This window comes from Strix aluco, chromosome 3, assembly GCF_031877795.1.
Source record: "Strix aluco isolate bStrAlu1 chromosome 3, bStrAlu1.hap1, whole genome shotgun sequence".
NCBI lineage: Eukaryota > Metazoa > Chordata > Aves > Strigiformes > Strigidae > Strix > Strix aluco.
The window spans coordinates 55,175,395-55,196,009 of record NC_133933.1 but is presented as its reverse complement, the minus strand read 5'-3'; the positions used below and the strand labels follow the sequence as shown (position 1 = coordinate 55,196,009).

The window sequence follows — 20,615 nt, the reverse complement described above, 5'->3', positions numbered from 1 at the left end:
TCTGGTTTCTTGTCCCTAAATGAAACTAGTGACACATTCTTTCCTGTCAAGGCAGTTCTGAATATAAGTGAACATATATACTCTATGAGCATTCAAAATAAAAAGATTTTTGCATTGGCTTGGTAAGTCTTTTATTCATCTGTGATATTTGTTAGCATTTATAATAACTAACTACTCCTTAAGTACCTTGAGAGTCTTGGATAAAAACATTATTAATAGGTCTTAATACATCTTGCAGGTTTTTTTGATGTTGTTCTTAGGTAGATATTTTCACTGACTGAGATATGATATAAATCCTTGCATACTTAACACCCGTTGTCATATGATTTCCTTGATTGTAAAGGTCATCATCAGCATAAACTGAACCATAAGTGCTAAGTTTTAAAGCTGAGTAAGTAGAATCGGTTGATAGTCCAAGAGCTTAAAATAGCCTACCATAGCTTCTGGTAGCTATGTAACTAGCATACACAGAATTTCCTCTGCCCTGCTCCTCAGCTGAACCCAAGCTGAACTCCTTTTCTGATGCAATCATTTGATCAAAAAATGAGCAGCTGAAATGAAAGTAATTTTTCAAAAGAGGACATAACCGTGTGAGAAATCAGCATTTGACCTTTGGTTAACTATTTTACAATATTTCAGTCAGACTGCTTCTCAAAACTGCTAGATTTAACAAACAATAAAAATAACTTTTCCATCTGACATTTCTCTTTGTGTCCATTTATTAAGGAGGTTAATGTTTACCTATATTAGGAAAGAAATTGCTTTCCTGTTAGGCCCACATTCCTCTCCATAGTGTTTCCCTTTGTCCCAAAGAAAGAGTGGAGCCGCACGGGTTTTTTTATTCAAACCCATGACTTTCACATATTTGAGCAATTGTTTGTGTATTGCAGAACTCCCCAAACTTGTATTCAGGCATAGAGCCATTCACACAGCTTTTTGAGAATTGACTGCACACAGGGAAATAGGAGCATCCTTCTTCTATAGAAAGGTTAGTGTTCAGTTCCCTGTGGGTTTGAGGTCCTCTGGGCTGCTCCATACTCATTTTCTCTAGCATTCCTCCAGTCTGTTCATTAATGGTAGTGGGATAGATATGGCTATAGAAGGATATAGATGTTGGCAGGACAGAAGGAAACAATATAAATTACAACAATTTAATTTCCAGTGATCACAGAAGAAACTGGTAATCTCCTCTGTGACTGCAGCTGTAGGTTCTCATGAACTCTCCCCCTCCTCAGCTTTTATGGAAGTGAGGGACTCCCTTTCCTGTCTCTCAGATGGGTATAAAGAAGGCACCTCTTAGAAGCCCTCCAGCTCATATGAGCTCATATGAGGAAAACTGGGAGCGATGAAGATGGGTTTGCACACATATCTTCCACTAACTCATTCATTCTGAAAAATTTTATATGCTGCTCCTTGCCAGAACACCTTACTGCACTGAGATGGAGTTATCTATTTAGGCAAAATTCTTTGGCCAAGATTTTCATAGATTTTTGAAGAGCTGAAACATATCAGTACTTTCTACAGTTAGCTAGTTTAGCAGCTTCTGCAGGGAAACTGAACAGCCAGAACTGGTACAGATGTTAAGACATTTTTTCCAGCTCATAATAAAGAGGTTTATAAGCACTCCTCTGTCACATCTCGGTTTGCTCTTCCTATTAAAGAACTTTGATGATATGTTCCCTTTGATACAAAGCTGGTTGTAAGGAACAATCAATAAAACATGTTCAAGGCTGATTGTTAGGGTGAGTAGTATGGAAATTACAGTAGGTTGATAAGTGATGAGGGGGTGAGCAGAGGTGGGGCTGATAGTTATGGAACCAGAAATCTGAGTCTGATACAGTGCAAAATGGTAAGCCAGAAAGGTGTCCAAAGAGGATTTGATCATTTACATCAGAGCTCCAGGCTAGGAAGATGACAGCAGCTTTGTTTTGAGTTGGATTGAAGAAGTAACAATTTCTGTCAAGGAGACTAGAACTGAAAGGATTGTTGTCAAGACGGAAGATTATAATGAGGTTGAAATGTTGCAATTCTGTTAGTCAGTAAGATGAAAACCACACCATGTTAATAAGCTTGGGGACAATGAGGTTGGCTTTGCTTTCTCCCTTTTAAAATTTTATTTTCTACAGTGTATCCACTTTCTTCATTACTGACTGTATGTATCTTCCAAAGGTTTTTTACTCTAATTATTTCCTTTCTTGAGGTTGCTTTTAATATATAGTAGAATAGTCAATGTAGTAAATCTATTTTCTTACGTGTTTAGAAACAATGTACATTATTTATTTTCCAAGCTATATAATAGTTTATGAGAATGAGGATTTACTACTATGATTGCTGCTTTTCCTGCACCATTAACCAACAAAAAGCTTAATTTCTAGCAAAATATAAATGCGTTCCAAAACCAATGGAATCTCTAATGTTAATTCATTTTTGTAATGTTCTTAAATAATATATGATTTATGATCTTTTGTTCAGTATATGCTGATTTCTATGGAAGAAGACTGCAAAATGTTTCTAGGAAAATCTTGGATGGGTTGTCTGACAGTTTTTTTGATTAAGAATCCCTAATCAGTTCCATTCATCTTCAGCTGTAGGTGGACACATACTTTCATAAGACAATATGCCTGGTTTATTTTTTACTGTTCAAAGCAATTACGTTTTATATTGCTCTACTCTTCTGTGAAATATTGTTTGGTTTTTTTTTTTTTTGGTTCATCATTCACATATTTAACTTATGAATGAACTATATTTTTGAAGAAAATTCACTCTCCTCTTGACTGTACTGCAGAGAAAAATGAAATCTTAGGCTAATGCTAACTTGTGTGCTGAAATTGCTATTTATTCAGTAAATATACTGTGCAGACTTATTCTTTCAGATGTTTTGAGTGAACAGTGGCTCAACCAGTTTTCCATTCTTTCATGTGTAGAATTCCCAAATGAAGTTCATGAGAGACTGCAGATTTCTTGTGTGAAAATTTAAAAGGAGAACTTTTATGCTAATGTTTTTATTATAATTATTATCTGTGTGACAATACAACATACACATATTACTAATAGCCATCCTTTGCTCTCTTGGGAATATGATACAAGTTTGAGTGGCATCAGGATCAAAGATTGCATGTAAAGCTACATATATTAATAAACTCCAAGCGCAGAATTTTATTCATTACTTTTTTTTTGGGTCAAAGGCAAATTAAAATGGAAAGTGAAGTAATGTTAGAATAACTTCTTTCTGGTCTTATATCCACACTCTCCTTTAAGGCAAATTCATTTCCTCTGAATTTACGTAAAGAACACAGGATCCAGGCTTCTTCCTTAAATTAATAAGATCCACTTCGGCCGAATCAGCACTGATTCTTTTTTTTTTTTTTTCTTCTCAAAAGGGGAGTAATGCCAGTTGGTTAGTATGAGACAAGTCAGACTTGCAAATGCCAGTCATAGGATACTTTCTTTCCTTCCCCATATGCAATTTCTACCACAGGGAATAAATGACTGACACACCACCCTCCACAATCATAACAACGTGTCACCCAAGACCATAATTTTTCAAACATTAATGGCATCCCTCCAACTGGCCATAAGGTTGCAGACACATTTTTTTAATCATTACTGTGCCCGTTGCAGGAAGCTGAAGTCGCACCATTTAATGTGTGCTCATGATAAATTTCACTTTCTTGTATAATAAAATGGAAGCTAATGAAGCACAGCACAATTGCAGTGAATTAGCAGTAGAACAAAGCAGGAGAATACCCACTTATTGACATTACCAAGCATATCTTAAATGCATTGACTTTTAAACCAACTCATATTCAATTATTAAAAAGGGGCCAGGGGAGCACACTGTTGGCTTCTTAAGGAAGATTATAACAGTTCTTAGTCATTAATTAACTGACAGTCTCATTGCTTAATGTCTTTACATTTAATAAATACTTCTGTACCCAATGACTTCTATCCATTTTATTTTTCATCAAAATGTAAAATATGACATTTTATTTCTTCTATCCACACATATAAAAGGGATTAAATGGTCATGTTTTAGCAAATTGTATTAAGATATTTCCTATATAAATTAAGGTATTTACAACATAAATTGGTTTTGGAATTAGTAAATATGTTTTTTTAAATGCAGTTAGGCATAAGAGTAAAATATATCTGTTTTTTTACTACAGATTAAATTTAGGTGTTAATCCTGTTGTTGTGGTTTGAGCACCTAAATTTCACTGTGGCACCCTCCCCTGCTATCAAAGCCCCCACCACTCACTCAGACCCAGGTCACCTGTCTTAATCGAACCACAGGTTTCCTGAGTAGAAACTTGCGGAGAGCGGGGGGACAGACACACCCCACAAGGAAAACAAGAGGCTGTGATGAAAGTGCCCAGAATAGAATGAGTTTGACAAGAATGGTTGCCAAACCTGTTCGTTCTTCAGTAAATTCTTGCTTTACTGTAAGTTTTACTCACTGCAATTAGAAGTACATATTTTTTGCTGCTGTTATATAGACCATCCTTCCAATTCATAAGCAACATACTTTTGTTCTTATAGTATCTTGAAACATGGGAAGCTGAAAAGCATGTATATTCAGGAATGTAATGCCTTGCTTATGTGCATTAATTTCATTACCAGAACACCTACTGGCTTTTATTAATGCAGATTTTTGGGGAGGTGCAAGAAAGACTATGGCAACCTCTATACATGTGACCCAATAAATGTCTACAGGGCAACGTGACACAGCAGCAACTATGACTGTTGTATCCACACTGCAGATATACTTCTTATTTTTTGTTACTAATAGATTTTTTTAAGATCCGCTGATACTGTGGAGTGCTATGAGTAGAAGTAGAATTGTCCTGCATCAGAGCCTATATTGGTTAATTCCCATAGGCTGAGATCAGTCCTGGTGACTAGGGAGGGAGGGAAGAAACAGGTTCAAGCTGGGGCTACCAGTGATTCAATACATACTGTTAAATAGTATTAGTCTTTAAAAATAACCCAAAAAATTATGTTGATGACTGTAGGTGCTGTCTCTTACAAAATTTGTGATGTACTGTCTGGATCATTACCACATTTCAGCACATAACTATAATTTGCCTTAAGTATGCAAAAATAAAAATATTCCAGATCAATAGCTTCTCTCAAAAAGGTTTTCCTCATTACATTTTACTCTTGCGTATCTTACCAAACTTGTGTATGTGGTGGTCAAAGGAATTCTAGAGATTCTGAGAAGGTAGATGGAGCAATAATGAGTCTCCAGGGTTGGTAACTTCACATGGTAACTTCTTAACCAAAGTCACAGGGTCTATTCCAGCAGCTGTGACCATAATCACAGAATGACTGTAGTATTTTGCTGCTGCTGAAAAAGGCAGTCACTTTCTCACCTTCCCTCCTGGCCACGGAGTCCTGCTGCTTCATCAGCTCAACCCTAAGAGAGCTGATTCAATTAAGTATTTTGGCAGAAGATGAATCTAGCAACACAAAAGATTTGTTGGTATTTCTACTGGGTTTGTGAGCTGAATTAGCCTACAAACATCTGAGATGCACAGAAAAGGTAACAGGAAGAAATGCTTCCAAGACCTATGGAAGAAAACCAGCAAATGTTCAGCTGAATCTATGGCCCCAAAATATAAAGTAATTAAGTACAAGAAAATATTGTATTTTTTAGCATTGTGCATATACCAAAAAAAAAAAAAAATGGAAATCCAGACTAACATGAAATTAAAATGCACCCAGAATAGGAGATGGTTTTAACAGGTAAAGGAAGAGAAAGAAGTTTCAGGATGAGTTTATATGCTGGTAAACAAATATTTTTTAGGGGAGGTTGGCAGACAGGAAAAGGAATTCCACTACTTTTTCTGATAATACAGAGATGAGAATAAGATAAAACAAATCAAAATATCAATGTCTGTGAAGGTAAGACTAAAGTCTTTTTCTTCTTCCATTATGATTTCTAAAGAAATAAAAATGGCAGTAATCTGCCATTGTTCAGGAATCTGTAGCTTATACTATGCCAACTGAGATTTAGCTTTCCCTTTTTTTTTTTTTCTAACAGCCTACTCATGAGGAAGAGATAATATCTTTTCTGCTTTCTCAAAAGAAGGAAAAATTTCAGTCAGCTGGGATTCATCTTCTTTACATGCTTTATAGCACATCTACTCTAGTTCATGCCATGGTCTATGTTAAAATTTTAATAATGATTTTTTAATACCTGCATTGCTTTATTGTCACTGTATGACCAAGTTCTAAAGTAACTCCTTGAGTCTGCAAACACATATACATATATGCATGTTTACCCTTGTAAGTAGTTCCCTGCTTTTTGATTGGACTTATTGTGTGAGTAAAGTTTTGTGTATATATACAAATGTTTGCAAATCAGAGCTTAGAAATGCACTCAGCATTAGGCTTGAGCACAAACTGAACTTTTTTGCCTAAAGAATATCTTCTGAAGAAAGCTATTTTGTAGTAATTGAAACTTTTCTAAGTTTTTCTATGGCATTTTCTTTGGCATTTTTTATTGAAAAAAAAAGTAATCAAGGATTGTTTCAGTAACAGAAAATTTCCATGCTTATGTTTACATTAAAAACAATCAATAAAACAATTAAATTAAATTAAATTAATTAATTAAAACAATCAATATTTTTGAAATTTTCATTCAGTTTTTATTTAAGAACTCAAAAAGGGTATCATTTATTTAAAAATACATCTAATTCTGTTTTAACATAAACTTTTTCAGTCATAACTTTCAGTCAAAATATTTTTCATAACATCTGAATATTTGATTCTTTCTTACTGAAGGCCAAATCTTCTTCTTATGTAAACTGACATCATTCCATGAATGCTAAATTGTCATCATTCCACTGTATCAGGTGAAGATCCAAAAATGCTATATAGTCCTGGCAAAAAATCATTCCCCATATGGTATGATTTTTTTAAAAAAACTTACTTCAATAGCTTTTTTATCTTTTAAAAGGCAAAGATTTTTAAAGAATCCATGAAATAGGAAGATATTAGGATAATAGAGACTTTCTGAACTTTAATTATAGAACAAGCATCCCTTTACAATAATTCTTATAGAGGACTTTAAACTGTAATTTGTGTACCAGAATTTTGAGTGCTATGTTTATTTAGCATCTTCAGTTTTCCTTATATTTCCTTTCTTTACAGAGTATCTTCTATAAATACAAACCAACCTGTTTCCTTGGCTCAGTATCAGGAAAGTAATGAATCATTTCATATAGTGATGTGCTGAAGATGGTATGAATATTTAAAATGTAGATATACAATCTAACTCTAAATAGAATATCTATGCCTGGAATTCCAAAAGCGACTAGAGATTTTTGAGCTTTTACAAAAGTATAAGTGAAAAATATCTAAGTCGTGAAGCTGAGAGTGGGGACTTGAAAGGACTGAGAGATAAATTCTTCCTACCCATTCCTGTACTGTTCCTTCTGGTTTTAATGCAAGTTCTGTGTCAAAAGTTTGTCACAAATTTTAAATCACAACTTATTTTCACTTGTCAGAAGAGTATTAAAGTATAAATGTCTATGAAAATTAATTCACACATCACTGTGTGTGTAAACTTCATTATTAAAAATTTTCTGCTTTTCAAATTTATGTTCACATTTGTTTAAATGAAATTCTGTGATTCCATCTTGTCTGCCTTAGATTAGAGCATTGCCTTGTACAAAATTAACACATCTAATTGCATAAATATTTATTCATAGATGATGTTCTGTCCAACTCAGTAGAATCACTTATTTTGTAAAGCGTTGTGGAGCCAGACTTGGGTCTCTCCTTATTAGTAAAAATATAAATCTGTTTAAAAAAATATCTTACAAGAAACAAAATATTTTCTAGTGAGACAGAAGCACCAAAGTGTATTCTCTTATTTAGTGTTGGTTTTACATCTTTAATATTGATTCTCAGTTCAAGAAACAATTTCTAGTGCAACTCTGCTAATGCAAAAATCTCTTTCTAATTTCCCTGTGTATCAGTGAGCATGAGCAGTAGGCAGGATCTGACTTTAAATTTCATAGAATCTTAGAATACCAGGTTGGAAGGGACCTCAAGGGTCATCTGGTCCAACCTTTCTTGGCAAAAGCACAGTCTAGACAAGATGGCCCAGCACCCTGTCCAGCTGAATCTTAAAAGTGACCATTTCTATTTACAGCCAAGAATGGGAAAGACTTCTCAGGTTTGCATTTTCCGTGTTTAAATCAGGGATGAATCCAGAATTTGGGGTTACAGTATTTTCCAAAGTTTTTGTTAAATTAATGTGGATCTTCCAGGTTATACACAAATGTTTCAGAGGCCTCACATGAAAAGGGGAAAAACGGTAGCCTTTAGCACTTATGTTTCTGCTAACCAGGAGACGGGGGGTCATAGTTCATCCCAAAGATTCTTGAATATCAATTAACCTAAACATCATCTCCCAGAAGATGCGTTCCTAGAAATGATCATGTAACTTTGCAGTTGCACTATCTATCAAGCCGTGTTTACTGTGACCTAGTCAGATCACAACCCAGCGCAGTAAGGAATGCAACACTGTGGCATGAGGAGAATGTGGCACATTACCCATGTGTGATAACCCAGCCCAGCCTCCTCACTGCCTGTTGAACATATGGCTGGCCTGTTTACAAAATGAACCTAAATAAGCTACAGCATCTTTATTTACTTTGCTATTACTCACACCATTTCATTGCATTTCATACCATTCACCATTTCAGAGCACCGTGAATGAACATATTTATTTGTATATAACAGAAAATAAGTGTGCAAAAATTAACAAGTATGATCCTGAATGAAGAGGAGTATTAAAATCCTGTACATTTAAATTTCAATCTGGCAATGTATTTCCAAGGTTTGGATAGCGGATGTTCCAGCAGCAATTTGGGAAACTGTTTCTTCTGATAATGAATTTAGCCACATGCTTATAATCATTGAAAGTAAAGATTGCATAATGAACATAAGCACTGGCTTATAGTTAAACACATAATCAAGTATATTTCCTAAACTAGGATGACTTTAAACATGTTAACTGATTTCCTGAAGTAGAGGCCTACAGTCTGAAAACCAGGTATTTTGCTTGCTTCCTGTTTTGACTCCTGGACCTTAATTTGTCTTCAAAGATTTAAGTAGGCATGAGTATGTTATCTCTTATTCAGCACAAAATCACTCTCTTATCATTCCAATTCTCTTCACATGGGAAAATAACAATGATGCATCTTATTGATGCATTGTTTCAGATTTAATTGGTTTAACTGTTGTCTGATGAAAATATTTGCTATCAAATTTACTGCTTAGCTGCATTTTCTTGACTAAAGACTGCAAAAGTTTGTGGACAGGAATGACCAGCACTTGCATTGTTAGCCAGTAATCTTTAAGAAGTTCCAAATTTTGGTTTACTTTGGATATTTACCCAATACTGAGAGCAAGTGAGTCTTTTTAGAATGAGAAATGGCCTGTAATTTTGTAGAAAGTAGAAAGGAGTTCAAATAAAGCTTCAGATAGATTAGCAAATTGGAAATAGATAGAAAAGTCAGCAGAGGAGCCTTTCTGATGCTAGGCTGATGGTTCTGCACTGACTAAAGTCTATGTAATTCTCTCCATTATTTCTGGATGAAGCGACAGACAGGTAAACACCAGACATGGAAAGACAAAATACCTGCACGTATACCCCACTGGGAAACATGGAATTTATGTTGTCCCTGCTGATTAATGGCTTATATTACCTACCTAATTCTACATTTCTTCAGCCTTTTTGTGGGAAGAAGGGTCAGGCAATGAAATGTTGTTCTTAAACTGCAGATGGATACGTGTCTTGCACAATTCTTCCCGTGGATAGAATTAATTGTGGAAACTGAGTCAGTGTTGTCAGAAACTAATGCATTTGTAATCTGCAATATCAACCATCAAAAAGGTAGTTCCTATCTGCCCACATCCTTAAGTTTATTTGCATAAACCTGGGCTTACTGGTTTCCTGCAAGAAATAAACTGAGAGTGAAGTTAGTAGTGGCAGAAGACCACTGCAAGCAGCAGCAGAAGAGATTTATCTACTGACATCATCATAATAATCTTAATTAGGTGAAATTTAAATCAGTTGTGTTTACATGAAATCTGATTTTTTTATCCTCTTAAATGTACATAATCTTAATGCTTCCTGGAAACTTCCAGAAGACTTGTGACACAGCATTTCCTTTCAATACTCTTTCTACTTTTTCATTTTATTGTTATTTGGGAGGAAGGAGGGACTGTTTGTCCTTGTTACTTACATTTCTTGTTTCATGTGTGATTTCAGTTCTTGGAAAAATAAGATGCTGTTTACCATGGAAAGGAGATAAATGTAGAAGTATCATACAACCTTACCTTTCTACATGGATGTTGTAGCTTTCTCATTTTACACAGCTTCTAGTATGGTTCCAGACTATTTGAATACAGTCGCCAGTCACAATTAATCAGGGAAAATTACATGGTGATTTTGTACAGTGAAAAAATGAACAGAAATGATACTAGAAAACACATTTCATTTATAGTTTGACTTTGACTTCCAACTCTCATCTGTTGGGGTGAAAAGCCAGTTAGTGCATCAACTCACCATGCTACCTGTATTTCTTCTCTTATCTTTGTCTTCATACCAATTTAAGTCTAAAAGTTACCTGATAATGTTGTTGAAACATGCTCTCCCTTCATCCAGAAGCTGATTTAACTTTTTGTACAGGCCACTGATTTCATCATGTGGGTGACTGTGGTTGCAGAATAAGCTTAGATGATCTTTATCTTATGTCTTTTGGAAAACTTCAGGGTTAGTTGAGCAATCTTGCTACTGACTCAATTTTATAAGTTTTATTAACCTCCAGAGCTTGCATGGAAAGATAAAAATACTGAAAGATTTTTTTTTTTTCTTGGGCTAACTGATTTTAGAGAAGATCCTATGCCTTATTTGGCTTCTTGTTTGAAGGGGTTTTTCTGCACCTTGTTTATTTTTATGCTATTGCCAACAATCTTAGAAGCTTTATACATAGGTAAAAACCTGGTATTAATATTACTAAGGACTGTAAAAATTAAGATGTGTATCAAGATCTATAGCCCAGCTGATCAGCTTCTAAACAGTAAAGCCAAAAAATTTTCTAAATGACTGACACCATGTACTGTAGTCATGCCCACTCTTCTTATATGTTAATTACTAGTTTTTCATGTGAAAACATATTTCAAACCATATTTCCAAGGTAGTGTATCTCACTGAAAAACTTATGTGCGTGCTAGTTGAGACATAAATGGGAACTTGCTACCATAGCTAGCAAGCCATGAAGTAAATAACCACTGACATAAATATCAATTTATACTAACTATACATCTGAAAGACAGGAGAAAAGAAAGCATCACTACTTAAATGTGATGCACTTGAACGCTAGTCAGTATATTTATCAGAAAGAGTTCCAGGTAGATTCAATGTTTTACTGGAATCTATTTTAGAAGTGAGTTAGGCAGCCAATGTTCACTGATGCTCAGGGCCTTTTATACCTGGGTCTATGTTTTGGTTTTCATCTTTTCTATGTTTGTATTTGGTCAGTTGTTTGGGCCCAATGAAAGACGTCTATTTTACTTGTTCAAATCTGTATTATAATCAATCATGGGATTCAGAAACGTGGAAGGTATGAAAGAATATGTTAAAAAGATAGCATTCATCAGAAAAACATTTTCAAAATGTTGGAGGATATGCTATAATGATTAAATCAGAAGTAGAAGTTATTGAGATGTAATGATTCCAAATACTGTCTGGCAGTTAGGCTCTACTTAATGCAACCTATGATATACAAATTTAGAAAAATAAATGAGATTGCCTTTCTAACATACATGCTAAATTCAATTACATCTAACAAACATGCAGACAGTGTACTTTTTGTTTCCTCATTCATAGAGAGACAATGTATTTAACCATTTTAATTGTTTAACATGAAGCAATGATAGGTACCAAACTAAAAAAACCCCAACCATCCAATTCTTCAGGAACATTTAAAATACATGCTGCAGTTGATAACATTTTGTGCACAGAAGAATAATTTTGAAAGTTTTTTCTTGTTTGTTACTTGGGAGGAAATATTTCTCTGAAAAATAAGACAAAGGTTATTGGTATATTTTAATAAATAATATCTAACTAAGAAATGCTGTTAAAATTATGCAAAAGGATGATCACAAATTATAGCTGGAGTACAAATTGTGATTTTACATTCAAATAGCTACATTTTGTATTTAGATCCAAATTTGTAGACTCCACTAAGGTCAATTTACTAGGTATTTAGCATTACATATACTATACTGATATTATTGTTGTTTAAAATGGTAGAAGCCTTATACTAGATTCTGTTTGTAGACCTATTTGCACCTCCATTAATTACAATAGAAGACATGCATATATTCATGAAGTGAATTTGACCTTAGATAGTAGGTTACTTAGATAGGAAACACCTCTGCCTTAGTCATTTACTTCATCTTCTTGAACAAAAGCAGATTAATCTTTTTATCATTTAGAGACATCCTTAAAGACCATGGTCTTGCCATTTCCTTCTTCACATGGACTGTGGTGAATCAGGTCTAATGCCAATATTATAAATGAAACAGCTTCAGGGAATGATCTCCAGCACTGAAAGCTCGTAATATCAAATGGTGGTCTTTGTCCCACACTACTCATCGAGGTCATGATCTAGAGGTCTAAAATGTTCATTGTTTCCCCTCACTCTATTACTCCTATTCTTCTTCCTGAAACCAAACTGATTACTATGTGCAAGCAATTTTAAGATTCAAATAACACTTCTTTCCTGCTAGGTCAATAAACCTTGAGCGAATATTAAATGCCACTTTATAAATTATTCTTTAGGGTCTATATTATAATTCCAAACCTTCCAACTATATTTTGCTAGGTGCTTTTAAGTTGGTAACTTGACTTTTTTGTTGTTGTTTCAGAAAATAATAAATTAATTAATCTTTGGGAAAAACCCTTCCTCTTTCGTGATTAAATAGGACTGGCCAGATCTTCAGCTTATGTAAATGCTTTTCACTCCAAAGAAGTTATCTTATGCTAGTTGTAGTTTAACTTTATGGAAAAAATAATCTAAAAGTTTCTCCTAATATTTTCAAAGATTCTGTTTAGTTCAAAAGATGGAAACAAAAGGTGCATCACTCAAGAGCTCTGAGGGACAGATAAGCATGTTGATTACAGACTCTGCTCTTCAACTTACAGTTCTACACCCTTGATGATACAGTTCAAGAGTGATCTGTTGATTTGCCAACAGAAGTGCACTAAAATGCAATAGTTCAATACACAGCCATCTTTACTTAATTTCAAGCTTTTTAATTGAATGTCAGTCAATTACACAGTTATACTCCATATTTTTTTACAAAATACTATACACATGCATTTTAAATAGCACATTTTCTTAAATAATTTTTCTTTTTAGAAACCATTGCAGCTAAGCAATCAATTGTAATTATGTAATAGCCACAAAACATTTATTACTTAATGTGATTATTTAATTGTAAATTTGAAAAAAAAGCAAACCCTCCTATCTTATTGTCTATTTAAAACAACATTTCTCAACATTAAATACTTTTCCAGGGTAAAGTGTTTCTTACTTTCTCATATAAGTAAGATTTTTTTACTGTTACCTATCATAGGATTTGAGTATTTTCAAAAAACTTATTAGACTTACAATAGCTGAGCAATCTCATTTGCTCTTAACCTCACCTTTTCCACCTTGATCCATGTCCTATGTTGTTCTTAGCTGCTTTCTATAGTGACTATGAGTACACCCATCTGAAGTGAGTTTTCAGCTTTGTTCTGAAAGCTGAGAGAATTGTGGTCAATCTAATACCCTCTGACAGGGAATCTGAAATCTTTTGGTCTGTTTATTGAATTAGGCTATATTCTGCTCCCATAAGCTTTGTTTTTCAGATTGGTAGATTCGTGATTAATACAAAAGAGAACAACTGAGGATGACAGTCTCCTCCCAGAGAAATACACTCTGCAGTACATGGGTAAAACATTTGTTACAGGACTTTTACATTTAGGATAGAGACCACATCTTTGGCCTGGCAATCTTAAAGGACACCAATAATCAGTTTGTTGTACTTATATCAAAGTTATATAAATTTCAGTAATTCATTCAGGCAGTTTTCAATGAAAAAGCCAGGGCCTAATCATAATACAGCAGGCTAGACTACGGCTTGAAAGTCAGTCTCAGGTGGAAAAAGACCTTTTTCAAAATTTTCAACTATTCAGTCATCCTATGACTGAATGCCAAGTGATCCAAATGGACTGCTTTGATGGTCAAGTTAGCTTGAGAATCCCTCAGTATAAGGTGACAGGTTGGAAGGTGACAGTTGTAGCAAAATTTAACAGAATATTCTCTTCTTTGCACATCATTCTCTTCTTCGCACATCATTTTCTGTCTTGATGGAATCTGAATTTGTACAACCACTCTGTCCTAAGAGCTGATTCCTGTGAGACACTGGGAAGGGTGAAAGCAGAGAATGGTACATGTATTAGCGATAAATAAACAGCATGATGGAACTATTGACATCAGAGAGTATGGACTCTCACAGTTATTCCCAAATTAAAATATTCTTGCCAATATATGTGTTTATATTAAGGATGTTTATCAAAAGAATTTTTGAGAAAGTCCTCAGAACAGCAGAATTAAAAGGAAAAAAATTTATATAGGCATTATATATGTTCCTTAGATTTTCCTTGTATTCATGGACTAATTAAGGAATGGGAGCATTAAGGTTCTCTTAGAAAATCAAATACAAAATTCTATTGATGTCTTTTACTATTGAATAGGCACTACGAAGCATTAAGGAATTGATGTCCATATTACATCTTTAATCTGCTTTATGGAATATTTGAGATGTGTGTATACAACATCCCACTATTTGTTTGTAGTAGTCAATTTAAACTATTTCAGGGAACATATGCATTATATATTAAATACTTAAAGTTCCAGCTGAATAATCACTCAAGTTTCCCATCAACTTCAAAGGTGTACAAATAAACTTTGTGCACAATTTAAAGTGAAAAATGTGTATTACATGCATCTGTCCTTTTTCATTTAAAATGCTATTGTGTCTTATCTAAATCATATATGTTTTGGATCTTTCTATATTAATTGTAGGTGGAGGGATGAAGAGCTTAATACATAATATTTCTCCACAATATATATTTATGGGCACTCAGACAGGTTTTACAATCAACACTTATTGTACCAAGTTCATGTGTCATGAACTCAGAAGTGTTTCAGAATATATGGCTAGTAAAACTGTTGTGAGTGCCCATTAATACTTTTGGAGGAAGGGTGAAATATGATACCTAGATGTTCTAGGGGAGAAATACAGAGTTAATATCAGGATATATATATATTTTTTTTTTTTTTAGATAAGATCCAATTACATTCTTAAAGAATTATTTTTAATTATCATGTTTTTATCAACTATAACTAAAATGTGGTCTTAAGTTGTTAGAAGAAAACCACATTCACTTGCTGCAAGTACTCATTTAGAAAAAAACAAGCATGAATTAAAACCATATAAGTAAGAAATGGTTGTCTGACATAGGAAACTTAAAATTAAGTTCTGGTGGATATTGCTGATGATGCTGAAGTCAAAAGAATTATTTTCTTCTTTCTTGAAGGAATGTGATTTCCCTCAAAATAAACTGCACGTCACTAATCCTTATGAAAGTAAATGGACAGATTTTAGAAATATAGTCTCAGAGACAAGAATGATTATATTCTGATTTACATTAATATAAAACCAGTTTCACAACATGGGGAAAAAGTTAATCCACGCTCCTATTAACACTTCACCCATGAAAATCAAATCACAATATTTGATCTTGCTTTCACTGAATTCAGTGTATTGAATTTAATAGAAAGACAACCTCATCACAGCTAAGTCCAGCACTGGCCCTGCTGCTCTAATTAGACTTTAACAATATTAGTTTCTTTTTTCCCTCATCTTTTTACTTCATTTCCCTTGACTGGAGTGCAATTTCACCAAAATGTGACTAATCATTAACTGGCAGCAGCATATAGACTGAAACTTTAAATTGACAATCGCAGCAGTAGAATACTGGAAATTTATAGAAGCATAACCATTTCTTCTGCTGGGTGTGTGATAATTGTTTTTCTGCTCATTTACATCCAAAAGTAATTAAACTCTACAACAAAACTATGTACTGTGATGTTGGTGCAAAGTCTGCTGTTTGGAGGTTATGCAGAGATTCCATGAAAACATCACGGTGGGAACTGTCGTTCATTTGCATTGTCACTTCCTAAAAATTTGCAGAAACATACCCTTGAAAGAATTAGGTCACACAAAATGTGGCCTGAGGGCTTCTCCTTTCTGTTTTCCCCAGTGGAGTTCTGCAGCTGATGTGATAAAAACTGTTCTGCATCAATAATTTTTTTGAGTTTATGTTTCCGGAAAAATTTACTTGGCTTATGGAAATAAACCATCTTTATCGTTTAGTGGGAAAATTTCCTTGTCTTTCCTTCCACATCTGGTTTCTCAATACAAATGCAGTGGTGTTACAGTGCACATAAAGGTGTATAATAAATGTTGGCAACTGTAATGATCTTCTGACTCTTCTTCAGATGGTTGTAGTTAAAGCAGTGCATTAAAAATACATGTTACAGTAATGTAAGAAAATGATTACAGCAAACTTTGCTTTCCCTGGATATTACAACTTACATATAAATAAATACAACTTCAAAGCTGAGAAATTTTCTTCCTCATGACATTTCTTACTGAAGTCTCACAGTGTTTTGTGGTCACGTGTGCCTTTTCCCGTTAGATGGGTAAAGGACAGCTGTTGTTTTCTTGTCCTTTTGGTACTGTGAAAAAAAGTTATGAATTTTTTTGATTAAAAATAAGCTAATTAATCACAGTGGTAGGAAGAGAAAAGCTAAGTCACTCATTTAGTCTTCTGAAACTCATTGATTTACGTGGTGAGGCATGAATATAGCTGAAAGCAGGCCCTTCCGTTCTTAATATTTTGTACATGCTTGTCTTGCTTGCTTGCTTCTTTAGTTAGGAAATGCTTTGATATAAATAAACACCCTTTAGTTCTGATTTTGTAATCACTTACACACTTGCATGACAGTTTCCTGAATCAGACCTGTATCTGCTTATGATACCACAAACTGCATTTTATGTAGCATGAGATTTATCTTATTTAGAAATGTTTCATGAGTTCTGTCGAATTACATTTTCTGAAGCTTCTAATACACATACTTTAATACTTTCTCTTTTTTATTTCTCTTTATTTTCTCCTTTTTTTTTTGAGTTTTTTGGGTTTGTTTATTTTTGTTAAGATCTAGCTTAAGCTTACAGTGTTACAGATGATACTAACATCTAATTTATGTTTGTTCAGTTTGCCTTATGGTCATGGCAGTTTTTCTTGAATATTTGGAACGACCTTTTGTGAGTACAACACAAAATGATCATCTTTATGTAATTTCTATAGATTGTGCAGTACAGTAATATCTTTAACTGTTATTGCAATATAAATAAGTAAAAAGACAAGGAATAAGCTTGTATCCATTTTAAATCAGTTATTACATCTGTAAAAACATAAACAGCCATAAATAAATGAAGATAGATGCAGAATACCCATCTGTTAGGAAGTTAGTTCAAGTCAAAACACTTAAAACTTGGCACTGTAGATGTATTCATGTAAATCTGTATTTAGGCATTTAAGTATCTAGCCTCATGTAGATGTTCTGATTCACTGCAGTTTTCATTTGGGAACTGGTAAGGCCTCAGGATCGGCCCACTCAGGTACCTGCTGAAAATTGGATTCAGGTGCTAAACTTTGGGTCTCTCTGACAACATTGGCAGAAGTTCATAGTCTAGCAAAAGATCTGTCTTGCAGCTTCTTCCTTGCCAAATCATAAGCACAGAGGTCAAAAGAGCCTCTTTCCATGAATAACTGATTTGATCATTTGGTAAAATCTCCCTGATTCATGAAAGTTGTAGATTTGAAACCACATAGTCTGAACGATGCTGGACGTGTTCCTGCTTCCTGAGAGGGTGCTCTGCCACTAGGTTTTCATACAATAACCATAAAGGAGGCCACTGCTGCCCTTGCTCATTTTTTTGCCTGCCATCTTAAGAATACAAGACTTACAGGGTCACAAGGTTATTCTGTTCTGCTAGTCTTTTCCCACCCTCAACTCCCATAACTTTTAAACTCATTGTCCAAATTCAATCAAAGTGGAAAAGTGGCAGGGTTTCTGGAAAAATAAGCATCTGGGTAGAGGGGAGAGATCCAAATTTATGCCCATACTGAGAGAAATATTGGTAGAGTGTACAACACATACAAGGTGTCAAAACAGACCTCAGCTTATACTATCTTTCAGCTGGTAGATCTTGTGGGAAATTTGAATTATTATCATGAAGAGATGTAGCAGAAAAACAACACACATCCATGGGAAACAGGTATCATTACTGTCTTGTGGCAAAAGTTGCTTTTAAAGAAAGCATTCAGCCTCACCCAGAAGGAATGGCAGTAGATATCTACCCTCAGGAAAACTTCTCGGCTATAGCTCCAGGGTGGATGCAAACATCTGAGTCTAAGAGAAAAACAAGATTTTAGACACTGTTCTGCTTGCTGTTCCCTGCTGTGAGACTCACTGGGAGTCCTCTGTGGGACCACGGAGTCCACTGTGAGACCTCTGTGAGACTCACTGATCAGCCTTTCACTCACTTGGGCACTCTTCTTGGGAAAGTAACTCCTGCTTTATGCTGTGAGGCGAGTCTAGTGCTGCCCTACCTAATGCAGTCCCACAGAGCTCATGGGACAAATATTAAGTGTTGCAATTCCTAACTTGGTCTGAAATTTCCATTCTGGTTGTAAGAGATTTATACCATGATGTTGTGTCCTTCCCTGTGTCTCTAATTCTGCCTGGCTGTTTTCACAGTTGTCGTCCGTGGGTGTGTGAAGTCTAGTCAGTCTGTTACCTGAAAATTGTGAGTGCTATTATTGTTCCTTTCCTATAAAATCAAGTTCTTATCTTATTGTACCATTTCCCCTACACAGGTAGAATCATAACCCCTGTTTAAGCCAATCTAAGCTGCTAGATACGGATATATTACAATAGTGAGGATATGTAAACTGATTTTAGCCTGACTTCTTCCATGACTTCTGAGGATTCAGTGACAGTGGTTATAATCTCTGCCAGACAACTATCAGCAGTTTCAAGAGTTGTTGAGGCAGATGTCTGAGGCACTAGGTCTGATAACAAGCATGCCTAAAATGACTTATTGACTCTTCAGGATTTTTTTTATATTAAGGAGAGAGGAAAGTGTATGCCTCTCTAAAATGAGGTTATTACCAAACCAGCAAGAGATCTCTAGATGATGCTATTTTTAATCCATAAAATTAAAAGGAAAGAAGACAACAGAAAAGAGGTCTCAAGCACTGAGAGGCTGTTGGTACCTCTCCTCTCACGGACTTGTAACAGTTTCAGTTCACCTCCTCCATCTTAAAAAGTCAATACTTAAGCTGATAGCACACATTCCTGTAAGAAGTACTATATTTATGTTAGTAAGGTTGACATTCCCTTCTAATCATTTCCCAAAGTAAACTTCTAAGTAGGTGAGATTCTTACTCAGAACTGTAGAGCAAAGATATTGGATCCTAGCTACAAACGTGCAGATAAGCCTATCTACCTTTTCAACTTGTTTTGCTACAAAATGGCAGTGGAAACTCAACCAGGCTAAGATATAACATGTCGATCCACATCCAGTGTGGTATTTAAATTGCACTATGGAATAACTATGCTAATCCATAATGTATATATTCATATAAATTAGAACCTTTATGGAGTATACTTAAGAAAATTAATTGGCCAAATGAATGTCCTTGGCTTTTGTTCCTCCACTTTCAGCCTTTGTTTTTCTTTGTCTTCTACTCCTCCCATGTCCACCTTCTTGTCCCCAGGACAAGAATTGTCTATTTTACTTATCAGTCAAATGCCAAATAAACTTTGGCTGTGCTAGGATGAGTCATTCAGGAAGACCTTTCCAGATATCGCCATTCAGTGATGAAATTTCTTGGTGACTCATGAAGAATTTTACTTGCATGAATTTATGGAGACTAGTATCACAGAACCACAGAATCATTCAGGTTGGAAAAGACCCTTGGGATCATCGAGTCCAACCATCAGCCCTACTCTACAAGTTCTCCCCTACACCATATCCCCCAACACCTCATCTAAATGACTCTTAAACACATCCCGGGATGGTGACTCCACCACCTCCCTGGGCAGCCTATTCCACTGTCTGACCACTCTTTCTGTGAAATTTTTTTTTCCTAATGTCCAGTCTAAACCTCCCCTGTTGCAGTTTAAAGCCATTCCCTCTTGTTCTGTCGCTAATCACCTGTGAGAAGAGACCAGCACCAACCTCTCTACAATGTCCTTTCAGGTAGTTGTAGAGAGTGATGAGGTCTCCCCTTAGCTTTCTCCTCCTCAAACTAAACAGTCCCAGCTCCTTCAATCGCTCCTCAGTATATGTTATTCTTTTCCCTTAAAATAACATCCCATAGTTTCCTTCAAAAGTCATCGTTC

General features: G+C 35.0%; 1 protein-coding gene across 7 annotated transcripts in view; it reads left to right on the top strand.

Moving 5' to 3' along the window:
* The window catches only part of PACRG (parkin coregulated), a 253,752-nt gene that overhangs the window by 220,083 nt on the left and 13,054 nt on the right, over positions 1 to 20,615 (top strand). Inside the window, exon 6 of one of the 7 annotated variants that reach the window (XM_074818632.1) lies at positions 18,966 to 19,014. The exons of the other annotated variants lie outside the window; for them this stretch is intronic. Within the exon in view, the coding sequence (XP_074674733.1) occupies positions 18,966 to 19,009 (44 nt within the window). The 3' untranslated portion in view covers positions 19,010 to 19,014. The remainder of the gene's footprint in view (positions 1 to 18,965; positions 19,015 to 20,615) is intronic. 7 annotated transcript variants of the gene reach the window in all.